The sequence below is a fragment of the Triticum aestivum genome, chromosome 1D (assembly GCF_018294505.1).
Source record: "Triticum aestivum cultivar Chinese Spring chromosome 1D, IWGSC CS RefSeq v2.1, whole genome shotgun sequence".
Classification (NCBI taxonomy): domain Eukaryota; kingdom Viridiplantae; phylum Streptophyta; class Magnoliopsida; order Poales; family Poaceae; genus Triticum; species Triticum aestivum.
Window position 1 is genome coordinate 315309097 of NC_057796.1, and position 15912 is coordinate 315325008.

Genomic DNA, 15912 nt, shown 5'->3' on the forward strand with positions numbered 1-15912 from the left:
TGCTAACAAAGTGTGCAAGCTCCAACGATCCATCTATGGACTGGTGCAAGCATCTTGGAGTTGGAATATACGCTTTGATGAGGTGATCAAATCATATGGTTTTATACAGACTTATGGTGAAGCCTGTATTTACAAGAAAGTGAGTGGGAGCTCATATGTCGATGACATATTATTGATTGGAAATGATATAGAATTTCTGAATAGCATAAAAAGGATACTTGAATAAGAATTTTTCAATGAAAGACCTCGGTGAATCTACTTATATATTGGGCATCAAGATCCATAGGGATAGACCGAGACGCTTAATAGGACTTTCACAAAGCACATACCTTGACAAGATTTTGAAGAAGTTCAAAATGGATCAGTCAAAGAAAGGGTTCTTGCCTGTGTTGCAAGGTGTGAAGTTGAGTAAGACTCAAAACCCGACCACGACAGAAGAAAGAGAGAGAATGAAAGTCATGCCCTATGCCTCAGCCATAGGTTCTATAAAGTATGCCATGCCATGTACCAAACTTGTTGAGTACCTTACCATGAGTTTGGCAAGAGGGTACAATAGTGATCCATGAGTAGATCACTGAACAGCGGTCAAAATTATCCTTAGCTACCTAAGAGGACTAAGGAGATATTTCTCGATTATGGAGGTAATAAAGAGTTCGTCGTAAAGGGTTACGTCGATGCAAGCTTTGACACCAATTCGGATGACTCTGAGTCTCAATCTGGATACATATTGAAAGTGGGAGCAATTAGCTAGAGTAGCTCCATACAGAGCTTTGTAGACATAGAAATTTGCAAAAATACATACGGATCTGAATGTGGCAGACCCATTGACTAAACTTCTCTCACAAGCAAAACATGATCACTCCGCAATACTCTTTGGGTGTTAATAACATGGCGATGTGAACTAGATTATTGACTCTAGTAAACTCTTTGGGTGTTGGTCACATGGCGATGTGACCTATGGGTGTTAAATCACATGGCGATGTGAACTAGATTATTGACTCTAGTGCAAGTGGGAGACTGAAGGAAATATGCCCTAGAGGCAATAATAAAGTTGTTATTTTATATTATATTTCCTTATTCATCATAAAGGTTTATTATTCATGCGAGAAGTGTATTGATCGGAAACGTAAATACATGTGTGAATACATAAACAAATACCATGTCCCTAGTAAGCCTCTACTATACTAACTCGTTGATCAAAGATGGTTAAGGTTTCCTAACCATAGACATGTGTTTTCATTTGATAACGGGATCACATCATTAGGAGAATGATGTGATGGACAAGACCCATTCGTTAGCTTAGCATAATGGTCGTTCAGTTTATTGCTATTGCTTTCTTCATGTCAAATACATATTCCTTCGACTATGAGATTATGCAACTCCTAGATACCGGAGGAATACCTTGTGTGCTATCAAACATCAAAACATAACTGGGTGATCATAAAGATGCTCTACTGGTATCTCCGAAGGTGTTTGTTGAGTTGGCATAGATTGAGATTAGGATTTGTCACTCTGAGTATCGGACAGGTATCTCTGGGCCCTCTCGGTAATACACATCACCTTGCAAGCAAATGACTAAGTAGTTAGTCACAAGGTAATGTATTACAGAATGAGTGAAGTGACTTGCTGGTAATGAGATTGAAATAGGTATGAAGATACCGACGATTGAATCTCGGGCAAGTAACATACCGATGGACAAAGGGAATTACGTATGTTATCATAACGGTTTGACCGATAAAGATCTTTGTAGAATATGTAGGAGCCAATATGGGCATCCAGCATCCGCTATTGGTTATTGACCGAAGAGGTGTCTCGGTCATGTCTACATAGTTCTCGAACCCGTAGGGTCCGCACTCTTAACGTTCGTTGGCGATATAGTGTTATATGAGTTATATGTTTTGGTGACCGAATGTTGTTCGAAGTCCAGGATGAGATCACGGACATGACGAGGAGTCTCGAAATGGTCGAGAGGTAAAGATTGATATATAGGACGAGGGTATTTGGACAATGGAAGTGTTTCGGGAAGTACCGGGAAGGAATCTGGTCACGAGAAGGGGTTCCGGGCACCCCCCCCCCCCGGCAAGTTATGGGCCTTATGGGCCAACGGAGGGGACAGACCAGCCCACAAGGGGGCTGGTGCACCTCCTCCCTTGTTTGGTCAGCCCTAGGGAAGGAAAAGGGGGAGGGCTAGCCCTCCTGCCTTTCCCTCTCATCGGAGAAAGGAAAGGGGGGGCACCCACCCCTTCCTTTCCCCGCACTCCAAATAAGGAAAGGGGTGGCGCAGCTTGGGAGGGACCCCTAGTAGGACTCCTCCTTTGGCTGCTCCTCCCTCCCTCCCACCTATATATATGTGGGAGGGGGGCTCTTAGCACACAACAGACAATTGCCTAGCCGTGTGCGGCGCCCTCCTCCACTGTTTACACCCCCGGTCATATTTTCGTAGTGCTTAGGCGAAGCCCTGCGGAGATCACTTCACCATCACCGTCACCATGCCATCATGCTGCTGGAACTCATCTACTACCTCGCCATCTTGCTGGATCATGAAGGCGGAGGACGTCACCGAGCTGAACGTGTGCAGAACGTGGAGGTGCCGTACATTCGGTACTTGATCGGTTGGCGCGCGAAGAAGTTCGACTACATCAACCACGTTGTTAAATGCTTCTGCTTACGGTCTATGAGGGTACATAGACACACTCTCCCCTCTCATTGCTATGCATCTCCTTGATAGATCTTGCGTGTGCGTAGAAATGTTTTTGTTTTCCATGCAACTTTCCCAACAGGGTTGCCAAAGTTTACGGGTTAGGTGACCGCCCCCCAAGGGTTGCCATTTGTACGGGTTCGGTGACCGCCCTCAAGGGTCCCTTAGTGGAATCACATCATCTTGCATTGTGCGAGGGTGTGAGGAGATTATAGTGGCCCTAGTGGCTTCTTGGGGAGCATTGTGCCTCCACACCGCTCCACATAGAGATTTTCATCCGCAAGGGTGTGAACTTCGGGATATATCGCCGTCTCCTCGTGCATCAGTTATCTCTTACCCAAGCCCTTTACTTATGCATTTTACTTTGTGATAGCCATAGTGTTGCATGCTATATATATCTTGCTATCACTTAGTTGTTTATCTTGCTTAGCATAAGTTGTTGGTGCACATAGGTGAGCCTAGTTGTTTTAGGTTTTGTGCTTGACAAATTAACCGCTAGGTTTATTCCGCATTTGTTCAAGCCTAAACCGTAATTATTTTAAAGTGCCTATTCACCCCCCCCCTCTAGGCGACATCTACGATCTTTCACTCTTACTTATCGAGAAAGGCTACAATTGATCCCCTATACTTGTGGGTTATCAAGACATTTTTCTCGCGCCGTTGCCGGGGAGCAATAGCATGGGGTGAATATTCTCTTGTGTGCTTGTTTGCTTTATCACTAAGTAGATTTTATTTTCTGTTCTAAGTTGTTCTCTATCTTTAGTTATGGATATGGAACACAAAATGAAAAAAATAGGTGTACTTGCTTCTCATGAAGATGGGGAACCTCCTAAAACCCTCAATGCTCGTTATGTGAAAAATATTAAACACTACTTTGATGATCCTGAGAAAAACCCCATTCAACTTGATAATGGGAGACACGTTCGATCAACATGAATACTTTAGGGATTATCGCTTGACTCAGAAAGGGAAACTCTTATGGGATCAAATTGAAATATTGCATTGGTATGCTTGGAATTTATGCTTGAGATATGATTACACTTGTTGCTCTAGGATGAAGGCTCCACACCTTCCCTTTTCATGTAAATTTAATGATAATGAAACATTGGCTTCTTATGCTAATGGTATATACGATTACTATGATGTGGAACGAATAGAAGAATTTGTTTCTTTTAAGTGTGCTTATGAAATTGAATCTTTGTTTGAAAAGTGTAAAAATTATGATGATGTTGTTTATAGACCTGAAAATTATGATATACTTAAATATTTCTCCCTATGAGAATTATGAATTAATGTCGATACTAATGATTTTATTGAGAAAGTCTCCGCTGTCCAAGAAGAGACTAATATTTTGCAGGAATCTATGGAAGAAGAAATTGATGACACTGTGAGCTCATTAGATGAAAAAGATGATGAGGAGAGTGAAGAACAAAGGGGGATGAGCGGATTAGCTACCCGTGCCCACCTTCTAATGAGAGTAACTCTTCAACTTACACATTGTTTAATTTCCCTTCATGCTTACCGAAGGATGAATGATGATTGCTATGATCCCTTGGATTCGTTTGAAATTTCCCTTTTGATGATATTGATGCTTGCTATGCTTGTGGCCATGATGCCAATATGAATTATGCTTATGGAGATGAAATTACTATTGTTTCTTATGTTAAACATGAAAATGTTGCTATTGCACCCACACACGGTAATCCTATTATCTTTTTGAATTCTCCCAACTACACTATACCGAAGAAGTTTGCGCTTATTAAGGATTATATTGATGGGTTACGTTTTACTACTACACATGATGATTTTTATAAATATAATATGCATGTGCTTGCTGCTCCTAATTGCAATTATTATGAGAGGAACCACATCTCCACGTCTCTATGTTTCCAATACGATGAAATTGCAAGAAAAAGTTTATGCTATGTATCAGCATTTACTAGATGTGCATGAATTGTTATTTTATGACATGTCGATGCATAGGAAGAGAGTTAGACTTTGTTGTTGCGTGATATATGTTGTTTTGTGCTCACTATATAAACACAAATCATTGTTAATTAAAATTGGCTTTGATATACCTTGGGATCCGGGTAGATCAATTACTTGAGCACTTTATGCCTAGCTTAATGGCTTTAAAGAAAGCGCTGCCAGGGAGACAACCCGGAAGTTTTAGAGAGTCATTTTATTCTATTGTGTGCTTTTAAAAAAATTAAAAACAAAAAATATAGAGGGGAACCTAAATTTTTTCGAAAAGGAAAGTGAAAGTAAGAAAGACGAGCACCGTTGAAGTGGGGGAGCTCCTTGAACTTTGTTCATGCCCATGGAAACTTTGCAAACATTGATTACTGAAATTTTTCAACAAAAATAATTATCCCTTGTACAAATCCATTGTATAATAAAAATAATGTGCCAAGATTTGCCATTAGGATGTTTAGATTGCTTGTTTGGTATGTGCAGTGCAAAAACAGAAACTTTGGCTATGGTGCGTGAATTTACTTTTTTACTAGAACGTCAAAAGTTTATAAAATTGTTACACAGTACTTATATGAATTTTTTTATTTTTGCCTAATTTTTTATAATTTTAGGAGTTACATAAGTATGGCCAATGTTCAGATTGCTACTGATTGTTCTGTTTTTGACAAATTTTGTTTTTGTTGCGATGTTTGCTTGTTTTGATGAATCTATGGATTGTATCGGGGGATATAAGACATGGTGAAGTTAGAATACAGTAGGTATAATGAAAAAATAAAATATGAATGGGTTTGCAAAGTACTTAAAGTGATGATTTGCTTTATTATACTAACGGATCTCACGAGGGTTTTGTTAAGTTTTGTGTGATTGAAGTTTTCAAGCTTTGGGTGAGACCACGATGCATGAAGGAATAAGGAATGGCAAGAGCCTAAGCTTGGGGATGCCCGAGGCACCCCAACGTAATATTCATGGACTCCCAAGCAACTAAGCTTGGGGATGCCCCGGAAGGCATCCCTCTTTTTTCTAACAACCATCGGTAATTTTACTTGGAGCTATATTTTTTCGTCACATGATATGCGTAAATTCTTGGAGTGTCTTTTGTGTTTAATTTTCCTTTTTCTTTTATGCACCATGCTGGTATGAGATATTCCTTGGTTGATTTATAGAATGCGCTTTGCACTTAACTTATACTTTTGAGTATGGCTTTATAGAATGCTTCATGTGCTTCACTTATATCATTTAAAGTTTGGATTGCCTGTTTCTCTACACTTAGAAAACCACCATTTGTAGAATGCTCTTTTGCTTCACTTATATTTGTTAGAGCGTGGCCAAAGCTTTTGTAGAAAGAATTAAACTCTCTTGCTTCACTTATATCTATTTAGAGAGTCAACAGGAATTGGTCATTCACATGGTTAGTCATAAAATCGTACATGAAACTTGTAGATCACTGAGTATGATATGTTTGATTCCTTGCAATAGTTTTGCGATATAGAGATGGTAATATGTGGGGGGTACTAGTGAATGATTGTGGTTTATAAGAATATTGGTGTTAAGGTTTGTGATTCCCGAAGCATGCACGTATAGTCTCTCATTATGCGATGAAATCGGAGCATGATTTATTATTTATTGTCTTCCTTATGAGTGGCGGTCGGGGACGAGCGGTGGTCTTTTCCTACCAATCTATCACCCTAGGGGCATGCATAGTAGTACTTTGCTTCGAGGTCTAATAAAGCTTTCACAATAAGTATATGAGTTCTTTATGACTAATGTTGAGTCCATGGATTATACGCACTCTCACCTTTCCGCCATTGCTAGCTTCTCTAGTGCCGCGCAACTTTTGCCAGTGCATAAACCCTCCTTATACCTTCCTCAAAACAGCCACCATACCTACCTATCATGGCATTTCCATATCCATTCCGAGATATATTGGCATGCAACTTCCATCATACATGACTTGAGTGTTCATTGTCATATTGCTTTGCATGATCGTAAGATAGGTAGCATGATATTTTCATGGCTTGTCCATTTTTTTATATCTTTGCTATGCTAGATCATTGCACATCCTGGTACACTGCCAGAGGCATTCATATAGAGTCATCGTGTACTAGTTGTATCGAGTTGTAAGTAAATAAAAGTGTGATGATCATCATTATTAGAGCATTGTCCCGGAGAGGAAAGGACGATGGAGACTATGATTCCCCCACAAGTCGGGATGAGACTTTGGACAAAAAGGAGAGGCTAAAAAGAGCCAAAACATATTAAAAATTTAGAGAAAAAGAGAGAAGGGGCAATGTTACTATCCTTTTACCACACTTGTGCTTCAGAGTACCACCATGTTCTTCATATAGAGTCTCTTGAGTTATCACTTTCATATACTAGTTGGAATTTTTCATTATAGAACTTGGCTTCTATATTCCGATGATGGGCTTCCTCAAATGCCCGAGGTCTTCATGAGCAAGCGAGTTGGATGCACACCCACTTTGTTTCATTTGTGAGCTTTCATACACTTATACCTCTAGTGCATCCCTTGCATGGCAATACCTACTCCTCACATTGATATTGATTGATGGGCATCTCCATAGCCCGTTGATCCGCCTAGTTGATGCGAGACTTTCTTCCTTCTCCTATTGATCCCTACCACCGCATTCTATTCCACCCATAGTGTTGTATCCATGGCTCACACTTATGCAGTGAGTGAAGTTAAAAAAGCTGAAGCGCGTTAAAAAGTATGAACCAATTGCTCGGCTTGTCATCGGGGTTGTGCATGATAAATACTTTGTGTTAAGAAGATGGAGCATGACAAGACTATATGATTTTGTAGGGATAACATTCTTTAGCATTGATATTTTGAAAGACATGATTGTTTGTTGGGATGCCAGAGTATTGATGTATTTATATCAAATTATAGACTATTGCTTTGAATCGCTCTTATCTTAATATTCATGCCATGATTAGAATACATGATCAAGATTATGTTAGGTAGCAATCCACATCAAAATTATCTTTTTTATCATTTACCTACTCGAGTACGAGTAGAAATTAAGCTTGGGGATGCTGATACGTCTCCGTCGTATCTATAATTTTTTATTGTTTCATGCCAATATTATACAAATTTCACATACTTGTGACAACAATTTATATGATTTATTTGACTAACATATTGATCCAGTGCCCGGTGCCAGTTCCTGTTTGTTGCATATTTTTTGTTTCGCAGAATATCAATATCCATATCAAATGAAGTCCAAATGCGATAATATTTTACGGAAAATTATTTTGGAATATATGTGATTTTGGGGAATCGGAATCAACACGAAACGATGCCCGAGGGGCCCACAAGCTCAAGAGACGCGCCCCCGTACCCAGGGTGCGGCTGGCAAGCTTGTGGGCCCCTGTAAGGTGGTTGGTGCCCTTCTTCGGCCGCAAGAAAGCTACTCCCTCCGTCCGAAAAAGCTTGTCCCTCCAATGGATGTATCTAGCACTAACTTGATGCTAGATACATCCATTTGAGAGACAAGCTTGGGACAAGCTTTTTTGAACGGAGGGAGTAATATCCGGATAAAACTCGTGTTAAAATTTCAGCCCAATCGGAGTTACGGATCTCCGGAAATTTAAGAAACGGTGAAAGGCTAGAAAACAGAACACATAAACAGAAGGAAACGGAGAGAGAGAGATCCAATCTCGGAGGGGATCTCGCCCCTCCGCCGCCATGGAGGCCAAGGACCAAAGGGGAAACCATCCTCCCATCTAGGGGGAGGTCAAGGAAGAAGAAGAAGGAGGGGGCTCTCTCCCCCTCTCTCCCGGTGGCCCTGGAGTGTCGCCGGGGCAAGGATCGTGACGGCGATCTACACCAACAACCTCGCTACCGTCAACACCAACTCTCTCCCCCTCTATGCAGCAGTGTAACACCTTTTCTCCCCGATATAATTTCTACTTAAACATGGTGCTCAACGCTATGTATTATTATCCAATGATATGTGGCTATCCTACGATGTTTGAGTAGATTCGTTTTGTCCTATGGGTTGACTGATGATCATGATTGGTCTGAGTTGTATGTTTTATTATTGGTGCTATCCTATGGTGCTCTCCGTGTCGTGCAAGCGTGAGGGATCCCCACTGTAGGGTGTTGCAATATGTTCATGATTCTCTTATGGTGGGTGGCGTAAGTGACAGAAGCACAAACCCGAGTAAGTGGGTTGTTGTGTATGGGAGTAAACAGGACTTGATACTTAATGATATGGTTGGGTTTACCTTAATGATCTTTAGTTGTTGCGGATGCTTGCTAGAGTTCCAATCATAAGTGCATATGATCCAAGAAGAGAAAGTATGTTAGCTCATGCCTCTCCCTCATATAAAATTGCAATAATGATTACCGGTCTAATTATCAATTGCCTCGGGACAAATAACTTTCTTGTGACAAAAAGCTCTCTACTAAAACTAACTTAGTTGTTTGTTTATCTAAACAGCCCCTAGCTTTTATTTGCATGTTCTTTATTATCTTGCAAACCTATCCCTTTACACCTACAAAGTACTTCTAGTTTCATACTTGTTCTAGGTAAAGCGAACGTTAAGTGTGCGTAGAGTTGTATCGGTGGTCGATAGAACTTGAAGGGAATATAAATTCTACCTTTAGCTCCTCGTTGGGTTCGACACTCTTACTTATCGATAAAGGCTGCAATTGATCCCCTATACTTGTGGGTTATCAATCCCCAACTCCAACATGTAACTTAAACTCTATGGAGTGGTTGACCGACTAACTAATTAATATAAAAGTCAGTGGGTGTCTTACCCACTATCATCGGGTTTCAAAAAAAAGGCGGCAGTGGCGCCTGGCAGCCGTCTCAGTGGTGGTGATGGAGCGGTTGACCGCCCACGCCGCGGTGAGGTCCAGGTCATTGCGGACCCATTCGTGTGCCACGTCCGTCTTGGCGAAGACAGAGCGGCGGCTGGCATTGCATCGGTCGTACCTCGCCTGCTGCCGCGTCATGCGCTCGGCCTCAAGTACCATGGTCCGAGAGCCAAAGGCACCGCCGTAACCACCGCCTCCGAGGTAGTGGAGTATGCGGCCACAAGCCTTGGCGATCATGGGTGGCATGTCATCTTTTATCGGGCGATGGTGGCATCGTGGTGGTGGGGAGGACTCATCGATCCGTGCGTAGCGGCTGCGCGGCGGGAGCGGCGTCGACTCCTCCTTGACGCGGCGGATGCGCTGGAGGGACACAGGCTCCTACTTCACGCGGTCGCCGGTGTGGAGGTTGCGGTTGCATGGCGGGGACGCTGGCTCATTCTTCACGCGGCGGAGTGGGGACGTCGGCTCCTGCTTAATGCAAACCCGCGGCGGGGACGGTGGCTCCTCTTTCACATGCGCCGGCGATGGTGGCATCGGGCCCATCTGATGGATGAATTCTCATCCGTCAGAGCCTCCTCCGAGAGGAGATGGGCCGTTGCTAGTCCTCCTCGTTGTCGAAGGACATGACTATCTCGTCCTTGCCGGAGGAGCTCACTGTCGTGGATGCAGATGGTCCCGGTGAGCGAGGGCGGCGCCGCCACGATCCACCTGACGAGGAATTTCCACAGGCGCCGCCTGCCGGCGCGAAGAACCAGGACTTCGGCATCGCCGCTGGGCTCGGACAGGAGGAAGGCCTCGACGAGGAGGGGGGACGATGAGGTGCTCGGGAGGGGGAGGAGGACGGTGCGGATCTGTTCATCGCCGACACATGGCTTAAATAGTCGCGGCCAGGTCAGGAGGAGGGGCGGTAAGCCCGCTTCAATGTGGCGCAGCAGCCGGAGTTGGTTTCTCAAGACGTGACGTCCACATTGAAGTGGCGATGCCCGAGAGGTCGTGTATGTCTGTGCTGCATTCCCGTCCGGTCAAATTGCGGGCATCAATGTCGGCCGCTGCATGCTCTGGGCCGGCTTGAATGCGACGCATGGGATGAAAAGCACGTGAGGGCCGGGAGGGGGTTTACACGGGCCAGGACGGTCAGAAGCGGGCGTGGTAGCGGCCTGGACTCCCACAAAGCCCCTATGTCTGTCTCCGGTTTGCGAGAGAAATTACGTCCAGACCGCGCCGCGGACCGGCACAAGCCCGCGTTGCAAGGCTTCCACGGTCCAGACAACGTGGTCCGGACAGATGCGGACGGTTTAAGGGTCAGCGTTGAAAATGCCCTTACTCATTAAATTCGCTTCGTTTAGAAAAAGAAAGGGGATCATTATTTCTTGCACTAATTTTTACAGCTACAGAAAGATCTCCTCAATTGTATAGATATACAAGATCTTTGGCACTCCCATGAATATGCAGTACATAATAAGGACATTTCTAACCGATCCTCTAAAAATAGCGAAGGATCCGACGGGGTAAAACTTTAGTGGAGTATTTTCACTCCACTAAGGGCCCGTTCGGAAGTCCGCTGGCTTCCCAAAGTGGCCAGCTTCTCGGGGAACCAGCGCTAGCCAGCTTCTTGGCGGAGCCAGCGATGTTTTCGGCAGCAATGGCTGCTCTAGCTCTCATCTACATGGGCCGGCGGCCCAGGGCAAGCATGAAGCCCATTTGGGTGGTTTCTCGTACGGGAGAGAACGTATCGGTGAGAGAAACATATCGATCAAACCGGTACGCTGCCCCAGAGTTCACTTGGCGGTGGCATGTCGGGTAATTACATCTAACTCCGCCTCCTTCGATTTTTGAAGCTAGGTTTGACCTGCTTCTCGTTTTTGCACTGCGAGGGCAGTTCGCTCCGTGGAGCTGGCTTCTAGGAGTTGCCGCGTTCGGGGCGGCTCCACACGCTAACCAAAGAAGCTGGGAGTAGGAGAGGATCCGAACGGGCCCTAAGTTTTCGCTGAACCTAGCCGATCCCACATATAACGGGGTAAAAAATCATTTGCATTTCATTTTCGGTCAACGCACATTTATTTGCTTCTATTTCATTCAACAATATTTTGATGCATTGGAGTAAATAATTCATCAATTCTTCGCTATGAGAGAAATACCAAAGAAAACAAGAACCACAATGAGACACTTTAAAAGATATACAGCCCATAACTGCTCTCACTAGTTGGATTAATATCGTTTCTATGTCTTCATTGTTGATTCTCTCTACTGGCTTCTCGAGTTTGCACACTTCTCTCTTCTTCGATTCCGAAAATTTCAACGTTGTTTCATATCTAGTCTCATCTCTAGTCTCTATTCTAGTAACGAATGCACGACCATCTATTATATTTCATGCTATCAATAGATCGATGTAATCTTTTTCCCAATACCAAAACTTGCATCCATCCTACACATAAATTTGAGCAAACAATGAGCTACCGAAATGCGCCGAATCCGGTGAACAACCGAATCAAAAGAAGCACATACCCCGTCTTTTTTGCACTTGAAGAACACCCATCCGAAATGTTCTGGCGTGGTAGAAACTCGGCGCACCACCTGTCGCGGACAGTCGTCGCACTTTATGACTGGCAACGGTGAGCCGATGAGTCGTTGGGCCAGCGTTGAGCCCAGACGACGGCCATACGTGTCTTTGTCGGCGAACCGCCGACGGGAGAGATCCGAGCGGCTAGAGGCGCAGTCAATACTTGCATGCGGCGCGGAGGTATTGCCGGGGATGTGCGATCCAATACCTGGCCAATCCATGGCAAGGCGCAGTTGCCGGAGGTCGGATGCGCCAAATCCGGCAGCGGCGGCGGCCGCCACAGATCTACGAGGCAAGAGAGACACAAATTCGGGTGGTCAAGGACCGCGATGAAGCCTACGTAGCGTACGCGGTGGCGGGCGGTGGCCAGCGGGGGGTGGGAGAGGCGTCACCGGCGTAGATGAGGCACGGGAATGTGACGGGGGAGGCGGCAGAGAAGAGGAGATTTTTACTCGGCCGCCGAGCGATGGAGTAAATATAGGAAGGGGGGACGCTGCTGCGGATACTTTATCCTTCATTAACGCCAATTATGGATCGGTTAGATTTCGGTTAAAGAAATAAAACTGAATTTTTATTTTTCTAACCGATTACAGGGATCGGTCCGGTTATTAGGGATCGGTTAGAAATGCCGCCCGTCTATGAAAGTTGAAACCACGGTAGGTGGTGCTCGGCCGACTTGGACAATTCTATTAGACCAGCGAGTGAACCCGACCGCTCACGTTAGCGCATCCCCGCCGCGACAGACGGCGACGCATTTAGCCTTGTTTTCACCTGGAGCCGTCCAATGCGGCAGTCGGTAGACTGGACTCTGAGACCGAGAGTGGGCACGTACGCGCGTCGTACCGCTCTAATCCGAACAGAGCCAAGCAAGCAGGATTTCATCGGTGCGTGCCGTGGGCGGCGTGGCATTCGGTGGTCACGCCCCCAACAAAACAACAAAGCCATCGTCGCGACCCCCCTCCCTCCTCTCCTTCCAGGTGGCCGCCCGCCCAATATCCTCCCTGCTCCTTGCTCCTTGCTCGGTTATCTACCTCTTGACCCCGAGCCTTCTTCCTCCTCTCCCCTCCCTCGCGCCATCGCCACCATATTGTGCACGCGCGCTTGACCAGCCCAGGCCTCCCCATGTCGGAGCTCCAACCGTGTCGATCCATGGGGAGGCCGAGCTGTGCGCCGGCTGCGCTGCTGCTGCTGCTGCTCGTCACCTTCAGTCTCAGCCTTGGCACCTGCAGCTCCGATGCTCAGCGAGGTATGTCCGTGTGTGTACCTCTGCTGCTGCTGAAGAACCATTGCTGCTATTTGATTCTTTGTGTGTGTTTATGTTATAAGAGCAAGCTTCTTCCCTTCTTTTGGTTAATTTTTGCCTACTTGCTTGTTTTTGTTTCTTTAAAGTTGAGATGTATACTGATGGTAAGTTTTCGAACTCTCTCACTGTAGGAAGGGTGAACAACTGGGAGGAAGATGCACGCCCCGCAGACCGGTGAGATCTCTCTCACCATACCTTTCATGTTCGGTTCAGGAACGCTCTGAATTTCAGTGTCACTGGGAGAGAATAGAGTGTAAAATATCGTGAAAGCCATTATAGTAGTAGCATGGATTTTTCTTCGTCTAGGCAGAGTAGCTTGGTAACTTCTTCATCTGCATGTCTCGTCATCGCAACATTCCACTCTTCATTTTAAATTCGCAAGGAAAACGATTAAAAGACACTTAAAATACTGCAAAAACATTCTTGGCGCCCATCTTCTTAGATTGCATTGCATAGATAAACACCAATAAGATCGGAGGTGGGAATGGCGTGTCGGCTGTCAGAGATGGACAGCTGAACCACCGAGCAACCCCGCTTGGTGCATGTCCCTTGTCCAATTGTTCTTCACCGCTTCTGCTCACTCCCTCCCATCTGCCGACTCCAATCATTGGCAGGCAGGATATCCAAGCGGTACACATCCGAGAAGCTCTGCCACAACCAACCAGGTACAGGTCCAAGCAGTCGACGACGTTCCCGCAGTGGCCACCCTGGCCATGGGCACCGGCACCGACGCCGACGACGAGTTCTCCGGCGTTGCAGGATGCTGGCTCCCCATCAAGCGCCCCCGCGCCGTCGCCGGAGGTCGCCAAGCCTCTGGCGGTGCCGCCTCGGGATGTCGAGAAGCCTGCGCACAGCATCACGGTGCCACCGACGTCAGCCACGGTGGTGACCCACGGCGCTGCGGCGGTCGGAGAAGCTTCCACTGATGCGGCGGAGCATGCTCCTACCAGGCGGCGTATCTATGTCATCGCCGGAGCAGGAGCTTGCCTCCTTGTGGCCATTTCTGCGGCACTGTTCATCCTGTGCTACCGGTCCAGCAAGGTGGTCACCGTCAGGCCGTGGGCGACTGGCCTCAGCGGGCAGCTGCAGAAAGCGTTCGTGACAGGTTAAGCTCGCCCCCTGAAAACTGTGCCAAGTTTCCATCTGTACTGCTACGTGGCTCCCTTCTTTTCTTGGAAGTGATTGGGAGATGGCTGCAGGCGTGCCGGCGCTCAAGAGGTCGGAGCTCCAGGCGGCCTGCGAAGATTTCAGCAACGTCATCGGCTGCCTGTCTGACTACATGATGTACAAAGGGACGCTGTCGAGCGGCGTCGAGATCGCCGTCATATCGACGACGAAGAAGTCCGGCAAGGAGTGGTCCAAGCACTGCGAAGCGCGGTTCAGGAAAAAGGTGGCTGCAATGCTAGGACGAAACTGACCAATTTAGAATTTACTGTTTAAAAAAATCATCAAACCAAACAGTACCAGTAATTATTTGCCATTTTGCATTTGTGTTGTTTCAGATAACAAGCCTGTCCAGAGTTAACCACAAGAACTTTGTGAACCTGCTGGGCTACTGCCAGGAAGAGCAGCCATTCACAAGGATGATGGTGTTCGAGTATGCTCCCAACGGCACACTCTTCGACCATCTCCATGGTAAGATTAATGGAGTTTCATCCATCAGACGTTTTTACAAGAGCTGTAGCAGATTAACTAACAATATTGTGTGGTTCGCTGCAGTGAGGGAAGACGGTCACCTGGACTGGCCGACGCGGCTGCGAGTGGCGGTGGGGATCGCCTACTGCCTGGAGCACATGCACCAGCTGAGCCCGCCGGAGATCCTGAAGACGCTCGACACGTCCACCGTGTACCTGACCGACGACTTCGCGGCCAAGATCGCGGACGTCTTCTTCTGCTCCGACGATGCCGATGCCTCGTCGACAAGGGCGGAGATGGCGAGCCTGCAGTCCCTCCTGGCTCTGTCCGACAGGGAGAGCGTCGTGTACAGCTACGGCATGGTGCTGCTGGAGATCATGTCCGGCAGGTTCACGGCGTCGGCCGGCGGCCTGCTGGAGGGCTGGGCGGCGAGCTTCCTCCGAGGGGAGAGGCAGCTGAGGGACGTGATGGACCCTGGCCTGAGCTGGAACGCGCCCCGCCAGGCCGAGACCGTCAACAGGCTGGACGGCGTGATTCGGTCCTGCACCGACCGGGAGGCGAGGCGGCGACCCGCGATGTCAGAGGTGGCGAGGCGGCTGAGGGAGATCACGGCCATGCCGCCGGACGCCGCCACCCCCAAGGTGTCGCCGCTGTGGTGGGCGGAACTGGAGATCATCTCCACCGAGGCCACCTGAAGATGGCACCCGAGCTGCACCCTGATGGAGCATAGCATACAAGTTTGCTACAGTGAGTTCGTACACGAACAGTTGGAATCGCAGTGTGTGCAAGTGGTGTAGCATAGTGTGACGAAGTTGTGCGTGTATTTTCGCTTCACTAAAGACCTTTGTAGTTTGTCAAGATTTTGTAACCAGACTACACAACACCCTGCAGAAGCATAG

The 15912-nt window shown here is 46.7% G+C and overlaps 1 protein-coding gene across 1 annotated transcript; it reads left to right on the forward strand.

Annotated features, from left to right (window-relative positions):
- Nucleotides 1-12984: 12984 nt before the first annotated feature.
- On the forward strand, nucleotides 12985-15889 carry LOC123181713 (probable inactive receptor-like protein kinase At3g56050). Its single transcript, XM_044594037.1, has 6 exons — nucleotides 12985-13321; nucleotides 13510-13552; nucleotides 13993-14483; nucleotides 14578-14768; nucleotides 14881-15013; nucleotides 15098-15889. The coding sequence occupies exons 1-6, from the start codon at nucleotides 13198-13200 to the stop codon at nucleotides 15706-15708; spliced, it is 1593 nt and encodes a 530-aa protein (XP_044449972.1). The 5' UTR covers nucleotides 12985-13197; the 3' UTR covers nucleotides 15709-15889.
- Nucleotides 15890-15912: the final 23 nt, after the last annotated feature.

What these genes read in the sequence shown, in the direction of transcription:
- LOC123181713 (XM_044594037.1), top strand. Translation starts at nt 13,198, where the DNA reads ATGTCGGAGCTCCAACCGTGTCGATCCATGGGGAGGCCGAGCTGTGCG. An exon ending in GATGCACGCCCCGCAGACCG is followed by an intron (nt 13,553 to 13,992) that starts GTGAGATCTCTC and finishes AATCATTGGCAG; the next exon opens with GCAGGATATCCAAGCGGTAC. An exon ending in ACTCTTCGACCATCTCCATG is followed by an intron (nt 15,014 to 15,097) that starts GTAAGATTAATG and finishes GGTTCGCTGCAG; the next exon opens with TGAGGGAAGACGGTCACCTG.